Below are 15,524 nucleotides of genomic sequence, written 5' to 3' on the forward strand. Positions count from 1 at the left end.
TTTTTCTGAAATGAACACTTAGAAAGATATATGTTAGTAGATACAAACAGATTTTCATCCAGATTTTAAACGAGTGATTGTTTTCATGCTCAAATTTTCAGATAATTTTATTCCGACTTCTCATATTTTAGTCCCCCCCATCAGTTTTTGTGCAAAATGAATAAATGAAATAAACTTTGATATACTAACTGCTCAGTGTAAATATACTTTTGTTATGTAAAAATGCTTGTTTTCTTTCAAAGGCACGAGCAAGGTTGGAATTAAGAGAGGAAGCAACCAAAGAAGATGCTGAGGATATAGTTGAAGTTATGAAATATAGGTAAGATTAGCTGCTGTTTTTTTTTTTTTTTTTTAAGATTTTATTTATTTATTTATTTGACAGAGAGAGAGATCACAAGTAGGCGGAGAGTCAGGCAGAGAGAGAGAGAGAGAAGCAGGCTCCCGCCGAGCAAAGAGCCCAATGCGGGGCTCGATCCCAGGACGCTGAGACCATGACCCGAGCCGAAGGCAGCGGCCCAATCCACTGAGCCACCCAGGCGCCCCGATTAGCTGCTGTTTTAAATGAAATACCAGTTATCTTTTCATCTCAAATTATATATTTAATTAGGCAAAGCTAAATTATTTTTATGTAGCCCATTTGATTCTCTGAACAAATTATACTTTCTTGGTTTAAAATATCTGTGTAAATCTTTATATTAAAAATGTGTTTTTTTGAATGGGTAATACATTCACATAGTTCTAAAATAAATTAAAGAATACGTATTTTGAGAATGCTCAAAAGCAACGTCATAATAGGTAAAATCATCAGCACTTAATGACTACTAACCCTTTCAACCAATTCCTAACGTATTATCTTTTGTCTGGTGCGTCGGTTTAGTATTACACAGTGCCTGCACTGTCCATTTTCTCTTTTACATGATTCAGTACTGGTTTTGAGGGATCTTGTAGATGAAATTTTTTACCAAGCTGGCTTCATTCCCTCTCCAGTTGACTTCATTGTGTTGGAGACTCTCCATTTGCCATTTATAAGCAACCAGGTAGTCTACGAATTACAAGACTGTCTCCTACAACGTGCTACCGGAGTTTCGGTGTGCTAGCATATGACATAGAAGAGTGCCCAACAAATACCGGTTGTCTGCCTGACTTCTGGTAGACCAGACCAGTAAGAAACCTAGAGATTGCCCTAACAGAGATCCTTTTTTCTCACTAGAAAACTAAGTCAGTGAATCTAACCAAACTTACAGAAAATCTGGATTCTAAACTTTTTTCCCCCAGTTAAAAACAAGGACAAGCAGTAGGGACTTCTTGTTTAATGACAAAAAGTTGCCTCTTTGTTTACATTCTTTCTGAGCATCTTGCTCTTAAACTCTCCATCTGTGTGGGTGGGGCTAACATTTCCTTTTCCATTTAATGATCTCTCACCCTTTGGGCCTTCTGGCCTGACTCTGCAAAACAGTGTCATGTGCTTCTACTTCATAGACTTTTGGCTATCAAGCAAATCAGGGATCAGACTACCTTGTCACCTTCTTTTACCAGTAACATTCTATTTTTGAAGCTTCACCCTTATTTAGTTTCCATAGGCCTCAGACCCCAGACATTGCCGCAAGCAGCCATCTGGTATTTCTCCACAATAAATCCACTGGTCTGATTTGTTCTCATATCTGAGCATTACACTTAAGATAAATTATTCTTTCAACCTTTTTGATAAAAATGGTATATTACTAATTTGTTATTGGTTTTGCATGTCTGAATCTTCATCTTGGATAGTGTTTACATGTACTTATCCATTCAAGAGGAACTCTGTGGCATTTCTTGTAGAACTTTATGTTTGTTTCTACTTCTCAAAACTGCCTTGCTGGTAACTCTGAATTAGCCTTAGGCTGTCAGTTTACTTCTATGCTTCAAAAAAAGTTACCTCGTTGTTAACTATAAACAGTACCTACGTGACATTACCAGGTTGTTTCTGTGAATTGAATATGCTTTACTGGCTTTCATAAAAATTTTCAGATAACGAGAATAGGCTGATTCCTAGTGATTGGAATTACCTGCTGTTATTTCCATAGTATATTTCAAGACTCAGTTAAACACACTGAGACTAGATTGTGAATTAAACTTTCCATACTTTCTGACCTTAGTCTATACTCTGTAAGAGCAGAGACTTTATCTGCTGTACTTACTTCCAGGATCCAGAATCATACCTACCACACAGTATGCCCTCAGTAAATATACTGTATTGATAGTAAAGTTAACTGTAGTAATCATTTTTCAGTCATTAACTCATTTCAGAGTTTCTTTCTCTTGAGTTTTTGAATGTTTGCCCTTAATGTGTTTTTGAACCTGTAAAATTACATTTTAACTTGGAAGCAGTAGTCAAAATAAGAAATATCTAAACTGTGATACAGTTGATTATAATGGCAATCTTGTAAATTTATATTTATTTTATAAAAACTAAATGTTTATGGGTAAAAGTTTACATAAGTTTTCTTTAAAATTAAAAATATACTAAGAAGGGGGCACTCTTGGGTGGCTCAGTTGGTTAAGCGACTGCCTTTGGCTCAGGTCATGATCCCAGAGTCCCGGGACTGAGTCTCGCATTGGGCTCCTGCCTCAACAGGGAACCTCCTTCTACCTCTGACCCTCTCCTCCCTCATGCTGTTTCTCACTCTCTCTCTCAAATCAATCAATCTTTTTTAAAAAATATACTAGGAAGTATGGGAGAATAGAGCCATCTTGAAAGATGAAAGAAAATTGAGTTTTTTCTCTTTCAGGAAAGTGGCTCAGATATTTATAAATCTTCACATCTGACCCCATATAGCTCAGATTCATATCCACTCATTGGCTCTGTAACCTTTGGCAAATAACTTACCTTACTAGACTTTCCTTCTTCATCTGTAAAATGGGAATAAGAATAGTCCCTGAATCAGAGGATTGTTGGGCTAAATGGGATAGGATATGGTGGTTAAATATAATTAAGGCGAACATAAGTTGTTAATAATTAACATAATAGCATAAAGCATTTTTGAAAAGTATCTTATGAAAAATAAGCTCTTGTTCTGTTACAGAATGGGGACTGGATCCTGGACAAAAAAATCAAGCAGCATTCAGAGACCTTGAAGGATCATGAAGGTTTACTTTATGCTGGCAGGCTCAGAGGAGAGTAATCTCTCTAGGTCTGAGCCCCAAGCACAAACAAAGGGGGTAGTCTATACACTTTTACTTCCATCAAAGGGGGTAGTTTATACACTTTTACTTCCATATCTGTGCCACTCTTATGGCTGTGGCCTGTGGGGCTAGGTGGGGTTAGAGGAAAACCTGGAATGGCTCTGGGGCCGGGACTTGGATTCCCTTGCTGGATTGGTCGGCCGCCTCAGAACACAGATTTATTTTATCATTCCCCCCTTTGATGCCCTTTTAAATGCCTGGTTTAGAGGGCATCATTTTTATTATCTATGGGCAATAGTAAGGAGCAGCTGGAGTCTGATCTTGGCAATGTGTGATAAGCCTGGTAAGGGCATTAAAAATACAAGGACCAAATGCTACTGTGAGGAGGAGCATAAGGAGGGGGCCGATGAGGGGACTGAACCAAGGGAACCATTTGCTAGTAACGGTAATGCGAGAGTTGAGAGGTCCCCCCCGCCCCCACCAATGCCAGGTCAGGCAAGCTAATGGCAGTGAGGAGGAACAGCACACCACGTAGCAGAAGACCAGGACTGACTGGGGTCAGGAAAACTATGGTGAAATGTGCTTAGGAGTAGACCTCAGTTGTGGGTCCACAACCTTAGTTAGAGGGAGCCATTGTGGCTAGCCGGATAGCAGGTAAAACCTGTGGACAAGTAAGGGCAGTAAAACACCCTAGGATTACTCAGTAAACAACAATAATGGCAAGTCTCTGGGGGAAAGTCCAGTCAGAAGGGGCAACAGTATAGAGTCCAGCCCCTAGGATGAGGAATATCATGCTGATGAGAGCGAGGGACCACAGCAAGCAGGTGTTCATTATTTGGTGGGGTCTCGTCAGAGATGAAGCCAGAGCGGATCTGTAGGGTTTGACTGGACTTTCCACTGGTGTGGCTCTTCATCGGAGTGATGGGCTTTTTTTCATTCTGGAGTGTTGGACCCATAGGGTGATACCAGAAACCCTAAGGGTAGTAAGGGTGGTTAGAACAACAATGTGAGACCCTGTCCACTGTAGTTTGAGGGGGTCCTTTTTTTCATCTTTGATCTACACTGCCTGGAAGGAGTGTACTTGGGACCCTAAGGAGGTTGGGGCCCTCTCAGGGCCTTTATAATTATTTAAGGTGGTCCCAGGGCCTGAAGGGTTTGCTTTGTTTTGTTTCATTTTGTTTTGTTTTGTTTTGTTTTAATCTCCAATTTGATGGAAGTTTCCTGGAAGACTCCCCAGGCATGGGGGAGGCCATCCATATGCTAATTTGAAAGGGGAGTAATGTAGAGTCCCAGGTGTGCAGCAGGCAAGTAGGAGTGGGGGTAGCAGATTTGGCTATGGAAGGCTAGTCTCCTGACAAAACTTTGCTAAGGTTCCCTTGAGGGTGTTGATTCATTTGCTGTTTTCCCTGAGCTTTGGGGCTGGTAGGCAGTGTGGAGACTCCAGGTGATGCTGAAAGACTTGGTTAAGACCTGTACAATGTCTGCTATAGTGTGGGCCCACTGTCACTATGGATTGTTAGTGGCAGGCTGAACTGGGGCACGATCTTCCACAAGAGGACTTTGGCTACTTCCCGGCTTCACTCCATCCTGGTCGGGAAGATTTTGACCCATCCAGAGAATATGTATATTTTTACCAGTGGATTCACTGCTAGTGAATCCACTGCTTGGCTGCACGTTTGTGAAGTCTATTTCTAGATCTTTGAAAGGGGTTACTTCCATCCCAGGACACCTGGCAGGCGGGGGCTGCGGTGCAGGTCGAGCATTATTTTTAGCACATGTTATGCATTGCTCACTGGCTGCTCGACATAGTGCTGGCTGATGTAGTAGTACTTTTTGGAGGGCTTCTAAAGCAGTTTTTTCTAGGTGGGTGAGTTTGTGATATTTTTTGACTAGATGTCTTCCTGTTGCTGTTGAGATGAAGACATGCCCATCTGGCATCCTCCACCAACTCTTTTTAGTCCAGGTGGCCCCCTCAGCCATGTCCTTACTGGCTGTGGTCTTGGCAGCCTCATCTGCCAGGTGATTTCCCCGTGCTATGGAGTTGTCTCCTTTCAGGTGTCTTTTACAGTGCAGGATTGCTACTTCTCTTGGAAGCCAGATGGCTTCGAGGAGTTTTAGTATCTCTTCTTTGTTTTTGATAGCTTTTCCTGCGGCAGTTAGAAGGCCCCTCTCCTTGTAGATGGCCCCCTGTATATGCACAGTAGCAAAGACGAACCAAGAGTCAGTGTGGATGTTGACCTACTTGCCTTCATTGAAAGTGAGGGCTCCGACTAAGGTGTATAGTTCCGCCTGTGGGGCTGACTGTGCAGCTGGTAATGTCTTAGCATCTAAGACTTCAGTGCTTGTGGTCACTGCATAATCTGCTTTCTGGGCACCTTCTTGTAGGAGACTTCTGCCATCACTGAACAGCACAAGCTCTGGATTTTTTATGGCTTGATCCTATAAGCCTGGACAGCTTGCATAGACTTTATCAGTTACTTTGTAACAGTTATCGTCTGGTTCCCCTTCTTCCGTGGGGAAAAAGGTTGCTGGGTTTAATGTCCTTACTGTTTTGGATTCTTGCAGAGGAGCCCTTGGTATTGTGTTAGCCGAGAGTTGGAAAGGAGGCGGTGTCCCTGTGTGTTCATGAGGGTCGCAACTGTATGAGGAACCTTGACATTAAGTTCTTACCCTGGGGTGAGCTTGTCTGCCTCCTTAATGAGTAGGACTGTGACTGCTAGCACCCTGAGGCACGGTGGCTATCCTGCTGCCACAGAGTCCAGTTGCTTTGACAGATATGCAGCTGGCCTCTGCCAGGGCCCAACAGTCTGGGTAGGTACCCCAAATTCTTTTTTGTGTATAAAGAGATTGAAGGGTTTTTCTTATTTGGTAGGCGCAGGGCTGGAGCCCACCTCAAGGAAGCCTTTATCTCTATGAAGGCAACCTTTGCTTCCTCAGTCCAGCCAGGAGGTTCTCAATTTGGTCCCCCTGAGAGATCATAGAGAGGTCTTCTTATTGCTGAGAACCCAGGAATCCAGATGCAGCAGACTCCTGCAGCCCCCAGGAATTCTTGTAGGCCCCCCTTTTTTTCTAGGGCTATGGCAAATTGATGAAGACTTTCTTTTTCTCTGGCCTAGTTCTCTCTTCTCTTTGGTGAGGAGGAAACTGAGAGATTGGACCTGTTGTTGGCAGATGTGTGCCTTCTTCCATGAGGTTAGGTATCCCCAGTTTGACAGGAGCTGTGGAGGGCCTTTGTGCCTTTTGTGCAGTCTTCTTTTGTGTCACTGGCAAGGAGGAGGTCATCCACATACTGGAGGAGTGTGCATGGATTTGGGACCACTGTAGGGGGACAGCTACCTCATTGATGGCCCGCAGGACCAGGTCCTCACCTGACAAGTCTCTTTTGAGTTTGGCAGGAACAGCAGAGCGGGGCCGGTCCAAGGTGACCAGGTGGGAGACTACCAAAGATTAGGCAGGGTGCGCTTTCTCCGTTACAACCCCTTGTTCCGTCACTGCCACACCATTGCCCCCAAACTTGTGGCAACAATGGGCCAGTGCGGTTGGGTTTCCCAGTGAGGGAACCAAATGTTACAGAACACGGACTGGATCCTGGCCAAAAAATCAAGTGAAACTCAGAGACCTTGGAGGATCAGAGCTTTATTTTACACCGGCAAGCTCAGAGGAGAGTAATCTCACAAGGTCTTAACCCCAAGCACAAACAAAGGGGTTATTTTGTACACTTTCACTTCTGTGCCACTTTTGTGGCTGTGGCCAGTGGGGCTAGGGGAAGACCTGGAATGCCCCTGGGGCCGGGACTGGGACTCCTTTGCTAGATTGGTTGGTCACCTCAGAACAGAGATTTTATCAGTTCATTATATTTATTTACATTAATTAAATTACATGTATTATTTATTACAGTCTTATTTGGAAGATTCATTCCTATTTGTACAGCTTTTTCTTTCATGTGGGCTCTTAATTGTTCAGGGATCAAAATGAAGCTATGTTTTTAGAAACCCTGTAAATTCATTGCTGTAAGCTCCTTGAGGGCAGGAATTATAACTGTTTCATTCACCACTACAGATCTACTGCCTAGCAGGTGACCAATTTGTATTTGATTAGCCAATTCTGGATTTAAATAACATTTTTTTGCCGTATGCCATGTCAGTTCCATTGTACAGGCAGGGAATCAGCCACAGAACTGGATTACGGATGATGGCTAAATGTATCTCTGGTGTTTTCAGACTTCTGGCTAAAATCTACTATAAAGTACATATGTCTTTCTTTGATGATACTGTGAAAATAAGAGGAAGCAGCAGAGAACTAGTGGATCCTTTCATTTCTGTCGTGACTGCAAGTCTGCAGAACCCTTCTAGTTCATTCCCATGGTATTTTTAAACATCTTTCATTTGTCAGATGCTTCCCTAGGAACTGGGAACATATCTTTATCCTCTAGAGCCTAAATTTAATATGTTCAGAATTTCTTTTTTTCATGAATCAAAAAGAATGTTCCAGGTATTTATATCACAGTTTATCAACTTTGTATTCTTAAGCTTTTCTCTTCTCAAATGTACAAGTTTCTTAAAAGTGGTAACTATATAGTCTAAAAATGTCTTTATCTCCACATAGTTCAAACCATAGTGAATTTCATGGTGGCCATTCAGTCAGTACATGTTTAAATTTTTGCTACATGAGCCTCATGGTTATGTACACATTTTTCTTCTTATAACCTGAGACAAAAAATTTTGTAGCCATGCCACATTGTGTAACTTTGTTTTTCTCTCCTCTCACTAAGTATGCTAGGAACTTATTCTGATGAATTTGGAAACCTAGATTTTGAGCGATCTCAGCACGGTTCTGGAATGAGCAACAGGTCAACAGCAAAAAGATTTATTTCTGCTCTCAACAACATTGCTGAAAGAACTTACAATAACTTATTTCAGTTTCAACAACTTCGGCAGATTGCCAAAGAACTAAACATTCAGGTATGGTAAACCAAATGCTTAATACATCTTTTTTATGACAATCTCATGAGGTCTTTTAAATTTCAAAAGATTTGGGGCGCCTGAGCTTTTAAATTTCAAAAGATTTGGTGGCTCAGTGGGTATGCCTCTGCCTTCAGCTCAGGTCATGGTCTCGGGGTCCTGGGATTAAGCTCCGCATCGGGCTCTCTGCTCGGCAGGGAGCCTCCTTCCTCCTCTCTCTCTGCCTGCCTCTGCCTATTTGTGATCTCTCTCTGTGAAATAAATAAATAAAATCTTTAAAAAAAATTTTTTTCAAAGGATTTGGATGACTATGGAAAACAGTACAAAATTACCCCCAAAAATTAGAAATAGAATTATGCTATGATCCAACAATCACACTACTGTGCACTTATCCAAAAAATATAAAAACACTAATTGAGAGTGATATGTGCACCCCTATATTTATTACAGCATTATTTACAGTAGCCAAATTATGGAAGCAACCTAAGTGTCCATCTATAGATGAATGGATAAAGAAGAAACAGTATGTGTATACACACACACACTGGAATACTACTCAGCCATTAAAAAGATGACATTTGCCATGTGCAACATGGATGGAGCTAGACAGTATAATGCTAAGTGAAATAAGTCAGAGAAAGACAAATACCATATGATTTCACTCATGTGGATTTAAGAAACAAACAAAAAAAGAGAAGGAAAGACAAACCAAAAACAGACTCCTAACTGTAAAGAACAGATGGTTACCAGAGGGGAGGTAGGGGGAGGGGATGGGTAAAATAGGTGAAGGGGATTAAAAGTACACGTTACCAGGTATACCTGGCTGGCTCAGTCAGTGGAGGATGCAACTCTTGATCTCAGGGTTGCAAGTTCAAGCCCCACACTTAGTTGTAGAGATTACCTAAAAATAAAAATCTTTAGGAGCACCTGGGTGGCTCAGTCAGTTAAGCATGTGACTCTTGATTTGGCACAGGCCATGGTCTCAGGGTGTTCAGACTGAGCCCCAAGTTTAGCTCTGCACTCAGCAGGAAGTCTGCTTAAGATTCTGTCTCCTGGGGCACCTAGGTGGCTCAGTCGTTAAGTGTCTGCCTTCAGCTCAGGTCGCGATCCCAGAGTTCTGGGATCGAGTCCCACATTGGGCTCCCTGCTCCGCTGGAAGCCTGTTTCTCCCTCTCCCACTTCCCCTGTTTGCATTCCCTCTCTCACTGTCTCTCTCTTCTCTGTCAAATAAATAAATAAATAAAATCTTTAAAAAAAAAAAAATGATTGTCTCCCCCTTTCCCTCTGTCCCTCCCACTCCCGTATGTGCTCAATTACAGGTGCATTCTCTCTCTCAAATAAATAAGTAAATCTTTAGAAAAAAATAAAAATAAATCCTTTTTTTAAAGTACACTTATTATGAGAGGACTAAATAATATGTGGAATTGCTGAATCACTCTACTGTACCCCTGACATGGATATAACACTATTAACTATTTCTAGAATTAAAATTTAAAAAATTAAATGGAGATTGAAAAAAATAATATTTGGATGAAAAGAATGGAATAGGATTTTTTGGAGAATTTCAAAATATAAGCTTATTTTCTTTTTTTTTTTTTTTTTTTAAAGATTTTATTTATTTATTTGACAGACAGATCACGAGTAGGCAGAGAGGCAGGCAGAGAGAGAGAGAGGAGGAAGCAGGCTCCCTGCTGAGCAGAGAGCCCGATGCGGGACTCAATCCCAGGACCCTGAGATCATGACCTGAGCCGAAGGCAGCGGCTTAACCCACTGAGCCACCCAGGCACCCTAAGCTTATTTTCTTTATTTAAGCTATGAAATGAGCTGCTCAGAGCTTTTTAAAAAAGTTATCTAAAACACACACTTACCTCTTTTTCAGTATCTTGACAATTGGGAGAAACATGGCTCACTTTCCATATTTCTCTGACCGTCCCAGGTGGGCAAGTCATCTTAACATCTTTGTTTTTGTTTGTTTGTTTTTGTTATTTATTTGACAGAGATCACAAGTAGGCAGAGAGGCAGGCAGAGAGAGAGGTGGAGGCAGGCTTTCTGCTGAGCAGAGAGCCCGATGCGGGGCTCGATCCCAGGACCCTGGGATCATGACCTGAGCTGAAGGCAGAGGCTTAACCCACTGAGCCACCCAGGCGCCCCCATCTTAACATCTTTGAATCTCAGTTTCCTCATTTGTTAAATAGACATATTCCACCTGCTCTATGTACTTAAAAGTTTTAGTGAAAATGGATGTAAGCACACAAAAGTTTACACAGAAAATTGCCCACTTGATTTCAGAATTGAAACTAGTCTAATTTTTGTTTTGAAGCTAATCTAAAACAAAAATAAAAAATACTCTGGGGGTGCCTGGGTGGCTCAGTCAGCTAAGCATCTGCCTCTGCTCAGGTCATGATCCCACGGTCCTGGGATCGAGTCCTGTATTGGGCTCCCTGCTCAGCGGGCAGCCTGCTTCCCCCTCTCTCTCTGTCTCTCCCCCAGCTTGTGCTATCTCTCTCAAATAAATAAATAAAATCTTAAAAATACTTTGGATCCTGGTGTTTTTATTTTTTATTGGCTTAGCTAATTAATTAGAATAGAATCTCATAATAGAATTGAAAGCTCATATGTAAGCAGTTTTCTCTGAGGAAATAAAAATAAATTTATTTGCCCAAGAAACTTGAGATTTGTATATATCTGAGAGATTCGTTTTATAAATCATATTTTTGCATATTACTTAATAGGCTGTTTTTTTATATTTTATTCCAGGTTGCTGATTTTGAAAATTTTATTGGATCACTAAATGACCAAGGTTACCTCTTAAAAAAAGGCCCAAAGGTTTACCAGCTTCAAACTATGTAAAAGGACTACCAAACCAGCACCTCCAGGGATTATTAGCAGTTTAAAACCATCTCAGTAATAAAGAATATGTTAAAAAAAAATACCGTTCTCTAGAAAATGACATGCTAAAAGTAATAGGAAAAGAGTGTTAATTTAAAAAGTAACAAAGTCAGGTGCTTATTTTTTTACAGCTTTTCTGAAAGATTAAAAATAAATTGTTATATTTTTAAATGATATGTAGTTTTATTTTTGACCTCTTTTATTCTTAGAAATATTTCATAGTTTTTTTTTTTTTATATTAAGTGTTCCATCTGGGTAAGTATTTGCAAAGTTACATCTTAAAGTTTAAATAGTTCTGACATACAAATACTGAATATCTTTCAGAAATAAATTGAAACCAACTTTCCAAAACAAATTAGAAATATTTTATTTGACATATTTAACTTAACATCTTAGCTACTGAAAAAAATTTTAAATGATATGTTCTATTACCCAAGTTAAATATGTACCTGTTTTAAGTCAGTAGCTGTACAACGCTTATATTAAAAAACCAAGCAACCTCATTAACTTACTTACTACACAGAAAGTGAAAATGCTATTCTAAACCCTTCTGCATGCACACAATTTCCCATTTCGTTCGAATTTAGTTATAAGTCATGATCTTATGTTAAATCTACATTTAGCCTCAACATTATTACGACTATTGAATATTACTCTTTTCCTTTCTTGTACCAGACTTGTTTTCCTTAGAGTTAATAATTAATTTTTCAACCATTTAGCTTTCTCTGTATCTACCACTAATTTGGCCCAGAGGCTCCACTGCAAGTCTATGTCTCCTCTTAGAACATGTAAACAAGAAGCGCCTGGGTGTTTCAGTGGGTTAAAGCCTCTGCCTTCAGCTCAGGTCATGATCCTGGGGTCCTGGGATCAAGCCCCACATTGGGCTCTCTGCTCAGCAGGGAGCCTGCTTCTTCCTCTCTCTCTGCCTGCCTCTCTGCCTACTTACCATCTCTGTCAAATAAATAAGATCTTTTTTAAAAAAAGAAAAAAAAAAGATGCAAACAAATCAAATAGTCTATTTTAATTTCTTGGGGACATTTCTCCTGGTTCTAGCATTTTCCAGTTTGAACTATATAACTGTCATTTTGGGACTTCTCATTTTCTGTCTCATTTCCTAACTTTTATGTCTTTTTCTTTTGGTAGAACCCATCTTCTAGTAGCTCCCTGAGAACAGTTCATTAGGCAAATTCTACCCTTCCCTCTGGATTGATAGTTTGGGCATAAAGTTTTAGTTTGTAAAACTAAAAATAGGTGTTGCTCTATTATTTCTAGTTTTCAGTGTTCCTGTTTAGAAATGTAAGGCCATTAATTGTTTTTATTCTTGCCATGTGATCTTTTTTACCTTGAGAAGGTACTGGGGTCTTCCCTTTTCCCAGGTATTCTGAAATTTTACTATGTTTCATAGCTATCCTGGTAGTTTCTTATGCCAAAAATATTGGTGTTATCTTTACTCTTTTTTTCCTCTTACCCTTGTATTAGTCCATCAAAAAATTCACTCAGCACTTTTAATTACTTCTAGTTCCATTATTCTGGACCAAACCACATCTCTCATCTCACCTTGTAAGGACAAAGTCTTTGCTTCATTCTGTAACCGCTGCCCCAACAGGTAAAAGAGATTCTGATACATACACCATGAATCAATACACATATATGGGTGATTATATCTCTTATAAATGAGGACACAGAACTTAACCAAAGTAGGTAAGCAACTTGATTTAAGAATATGAAAATTTTCAAGAGAATACAAGAGGTTTCTAGCAAGAGATGGAGGCATTCTCCCCTTTCTCTCCTGTGAAGTTGCTCACAACAAAAAGGAAACTGAAAAATAAAAATATATAGTCCATCTTCTGTGAACTAGAAGACAACTAATCCCCAAACCCCAACACACTAGGAAAAGCTGCCAAAAGCTATCAGGATGACCCAGACAGCCTTCCAAGGGGAAGAGGCTGAGATGGTGCCTGGTGGTGAATACTGTAGAAGAAACCCAACAAAGCATATTTCTTAAAATGTACTTTACACACCTTTTGGGGTTAAAAAAAAAAAAAAAACCGTTTTCAGTAGTGTAGATATGGCATATAGGTGAGCAGCAGCAGCTTCTCAGGATCTTGCTGGAGTACAGAAATTGATGAAGAGCTTGCTGGAGTACAGAAATTGATGAAGAGCGGTTGTAGTACATAGCCTATGCTATGTTCTAGAATATATAGTATATATAGCCATATAAATATACACATTGTATTGTTCAAAGAAGAAGAAAATAAATACTGTTTAAAAAGTCAAAGGTGAGAACTATGATAGGGAGAAAGTTATAGGGGAAAAAATAATAAATTATCAGAAGAATCTGGTTTTCTTCCATCTTGTATTGTTTATTTTGTTTCAGTTAATCACAAGGCCAAACTGGCAGCCAAAATTGTTTACATCTCTGTGATCGCAGCTTTTGCAACTAACAGCCTCCAACCACAAACCCCAACACTTGAGTTTCACTTCCTCCCCAGTAAAGGACATCCCCACCTAAAAACTTCCCACAACTATAGCAATAAAGGCCTAGGGTTCCCCTCACTTTTGTCTCCTGACCAACCTGGGTGCTTCCCCATGTGGCCCTTTGTGACATGGTATGCCCCCTTCTCTTAGTAAATGTAATTAATGCTTTCCAAAAGTGGTTGTCTCTTGTCTGTCAACTCATACCTGATTAAAACAAATCTCAGGTACAAATTTTAGAAGAAAAGCAGCAAAAAACATTACATCATGAAATTTTTTTTCTTTTTAAGATTTTATTTATTTGACAGATCACAAGTAGTCAGAGAGGCAGGCAGAGAGAGGAAGGGAAGCAGGCTCCCCGCTGAACAGAGAGCCCAATGTGATGCGGGGCTCAATCCCAGGACCCTAGGATCATGACCTGAGCTGAAGGCAGAGGCTTTAAACCCACTGCCACCCAGGCGCCCCTCATGAAAAGTATTTAAAATAAGAGCCTAACATAATCATGATGTTAACTTAAACCTAAGTATGTCACATTAATAAATGCAAATAGACTCATCTATTGAAACAAAAAGATTTTCAGATGGGTTCACAAACTGTTGTAAGCAAGATATACCTAAATAAATGTCATGTATTATCTGCAAGCTAACTCTAATCCTGGGAAACTCAGAATACCACTGTAGATTAGAGTGGAGTGGTGGAGCTATGGGGAGTAGCTACTGAACAGAACAACACCTTTCACATCTTACCCCATGTTCACACTCTCGCCTTGATTCCCACTTCTCCCCTGTTCCTCACTCAGTCTGCTTGTCATGATGGTCTCTGCTGGTTCTAGAACATCCTGGGCACATTTCCTATCTGAGGGCTTTTGCACATGCTGTTGCTACCATCCAATATGCTTTCCACCAGAGAGCCACATGGCTCATCCTCCCAACTCATCAGGGTCAAATGTTACCTTAGTGGTGCCATCTTTCCTAGACACTGTTTAAAACTGCACTCTGCCCCCTCCCCCACCAACCCTACCTTCCTTCCTGTAACAATCAATACAATCTAATACACTATGTAGTTTATTTTTTTTTTTTTTTATGTTTCTTTAGTCTGGCTATAATGTAAGCTCCAAAGGGATAGGAATTTTTTACTATTATCATCACTGTTAAGTCTCCGGTCTCTATAGCAGATGCCCCAAAGCATCTGGCCTTACGGAACATTGGAATGGACCATGAAGATTCAGTTACGGTACCAGCTAGGTGACAATACCTTGCAAGTCTGGGGTACCATCCTATGTGAACTTCTTCAAGCTAGTGCCCACTTTATGGTTCTGTTTCTCCCACAGCCAGAAGACACGGGCCTAGGAACCAAGGTACAAATTTTAGAATAGTTTTACTGTTACTTCTAATGACCATTCATAAAGTTTTTGTTTTGCATCCTCAAAAAATTGGGCTTTCCTAGCTAGAGGTTTTACTATCTGAAGGAGGAATACGTCTGTCAGAGGACACAGCAATGGGCCCACTGAACTGGAAGTTGAGACAGAAGTAGAAAACAGAGGATTAATGGGTTTACCTGAGAATGAGGGGGAAACTGAGTCACTCCTCTAAATGGGGCGTGGGGGACATTTCTGAATCTCAGAATCTTCTGGGGAAGCTCCTACTATATTCACATCCACCAATAAGGGATGATGGAAGGCTACAGGTAAGATCTCTGTAGGCTCAAACTCCTCAGGAATGAAGCTTTGTGTCACTCCACAAGGTAAAGAATTCAGAGCAGCTGAGATGCTGACTGAGCAAAAAGGGAGTAAGGAATGGGAATGGAGGAAGATAGTTCTAAACATTAACAACAACCTCATGGCCTTCATGACTAGTTGGGGAGAGCTCTGCACTGTACATTAACCAATTTACCTTCCCCTCTTATTTTTCTCTAGTGTTTTAAATGGATTGGTGATAATTAATTTGACAATTTAGTCCTAAGGATAGAGGTTATCAAGATGAGAATGCAGCTGAAACAGAAGAGGAACGTGTACCACATAGTCAGTGATGGGCCTGT

General features: G+C 40.5%; 1 protein-coding gene across 3 annotated transcripts in view; it reads left to right on the top strand.

Annotated features, from left to right (window-relative positions):
* MCM8 (minichromosome maintenance 8 homologous recombination repair factor) overlaps positions 1-11,188 on the top strand; it is a 47,060-nt gene extending 35,872 nt beyond the window's left edge. For 2 of the 3 annotated variants that reach the window (XM_059133911.1, XM_059133913.1), the window contains 3 exons: positions 243-319; positions 7,934-8,123; positions 10,881-11,188. In XM_059133911.1, coding sequence (XP_058989894.1) covers positions 243-319; positions 7,934-8,123; positions 10,881-10,973 — 360 coding nt within the window. In that variant the 3' untranslated portion in view covers positions 10,974-11,188. Of the gene's footprint in view, positions 1-242; positions 320-3,062; positions 4,770-7,933; positions 8,124-10,880 lie in introns of those variants that run through there. The other variant, XM_059133912.1, reaches the window with a different exon arrangement.
* The last annotated feature ends 4,336 nt before the right edge of the window (positions 11,189-15,524 follow it).

This window comes from Mustela lutreola, chromosome 9 (assembly GCF_030435805.1).
Source record: "Mustela lutreola isolate mMusLut2 chromosome 9, mMusLut2.pri, whole genome shotgun sequence".
In the NCBI taxonomy this organism is placed as follows: Eukaryota; Metazoa; Chordata; class Mammalia; order Carnivora; family Mustelidae; genus Mustela; species Mustela lutreola.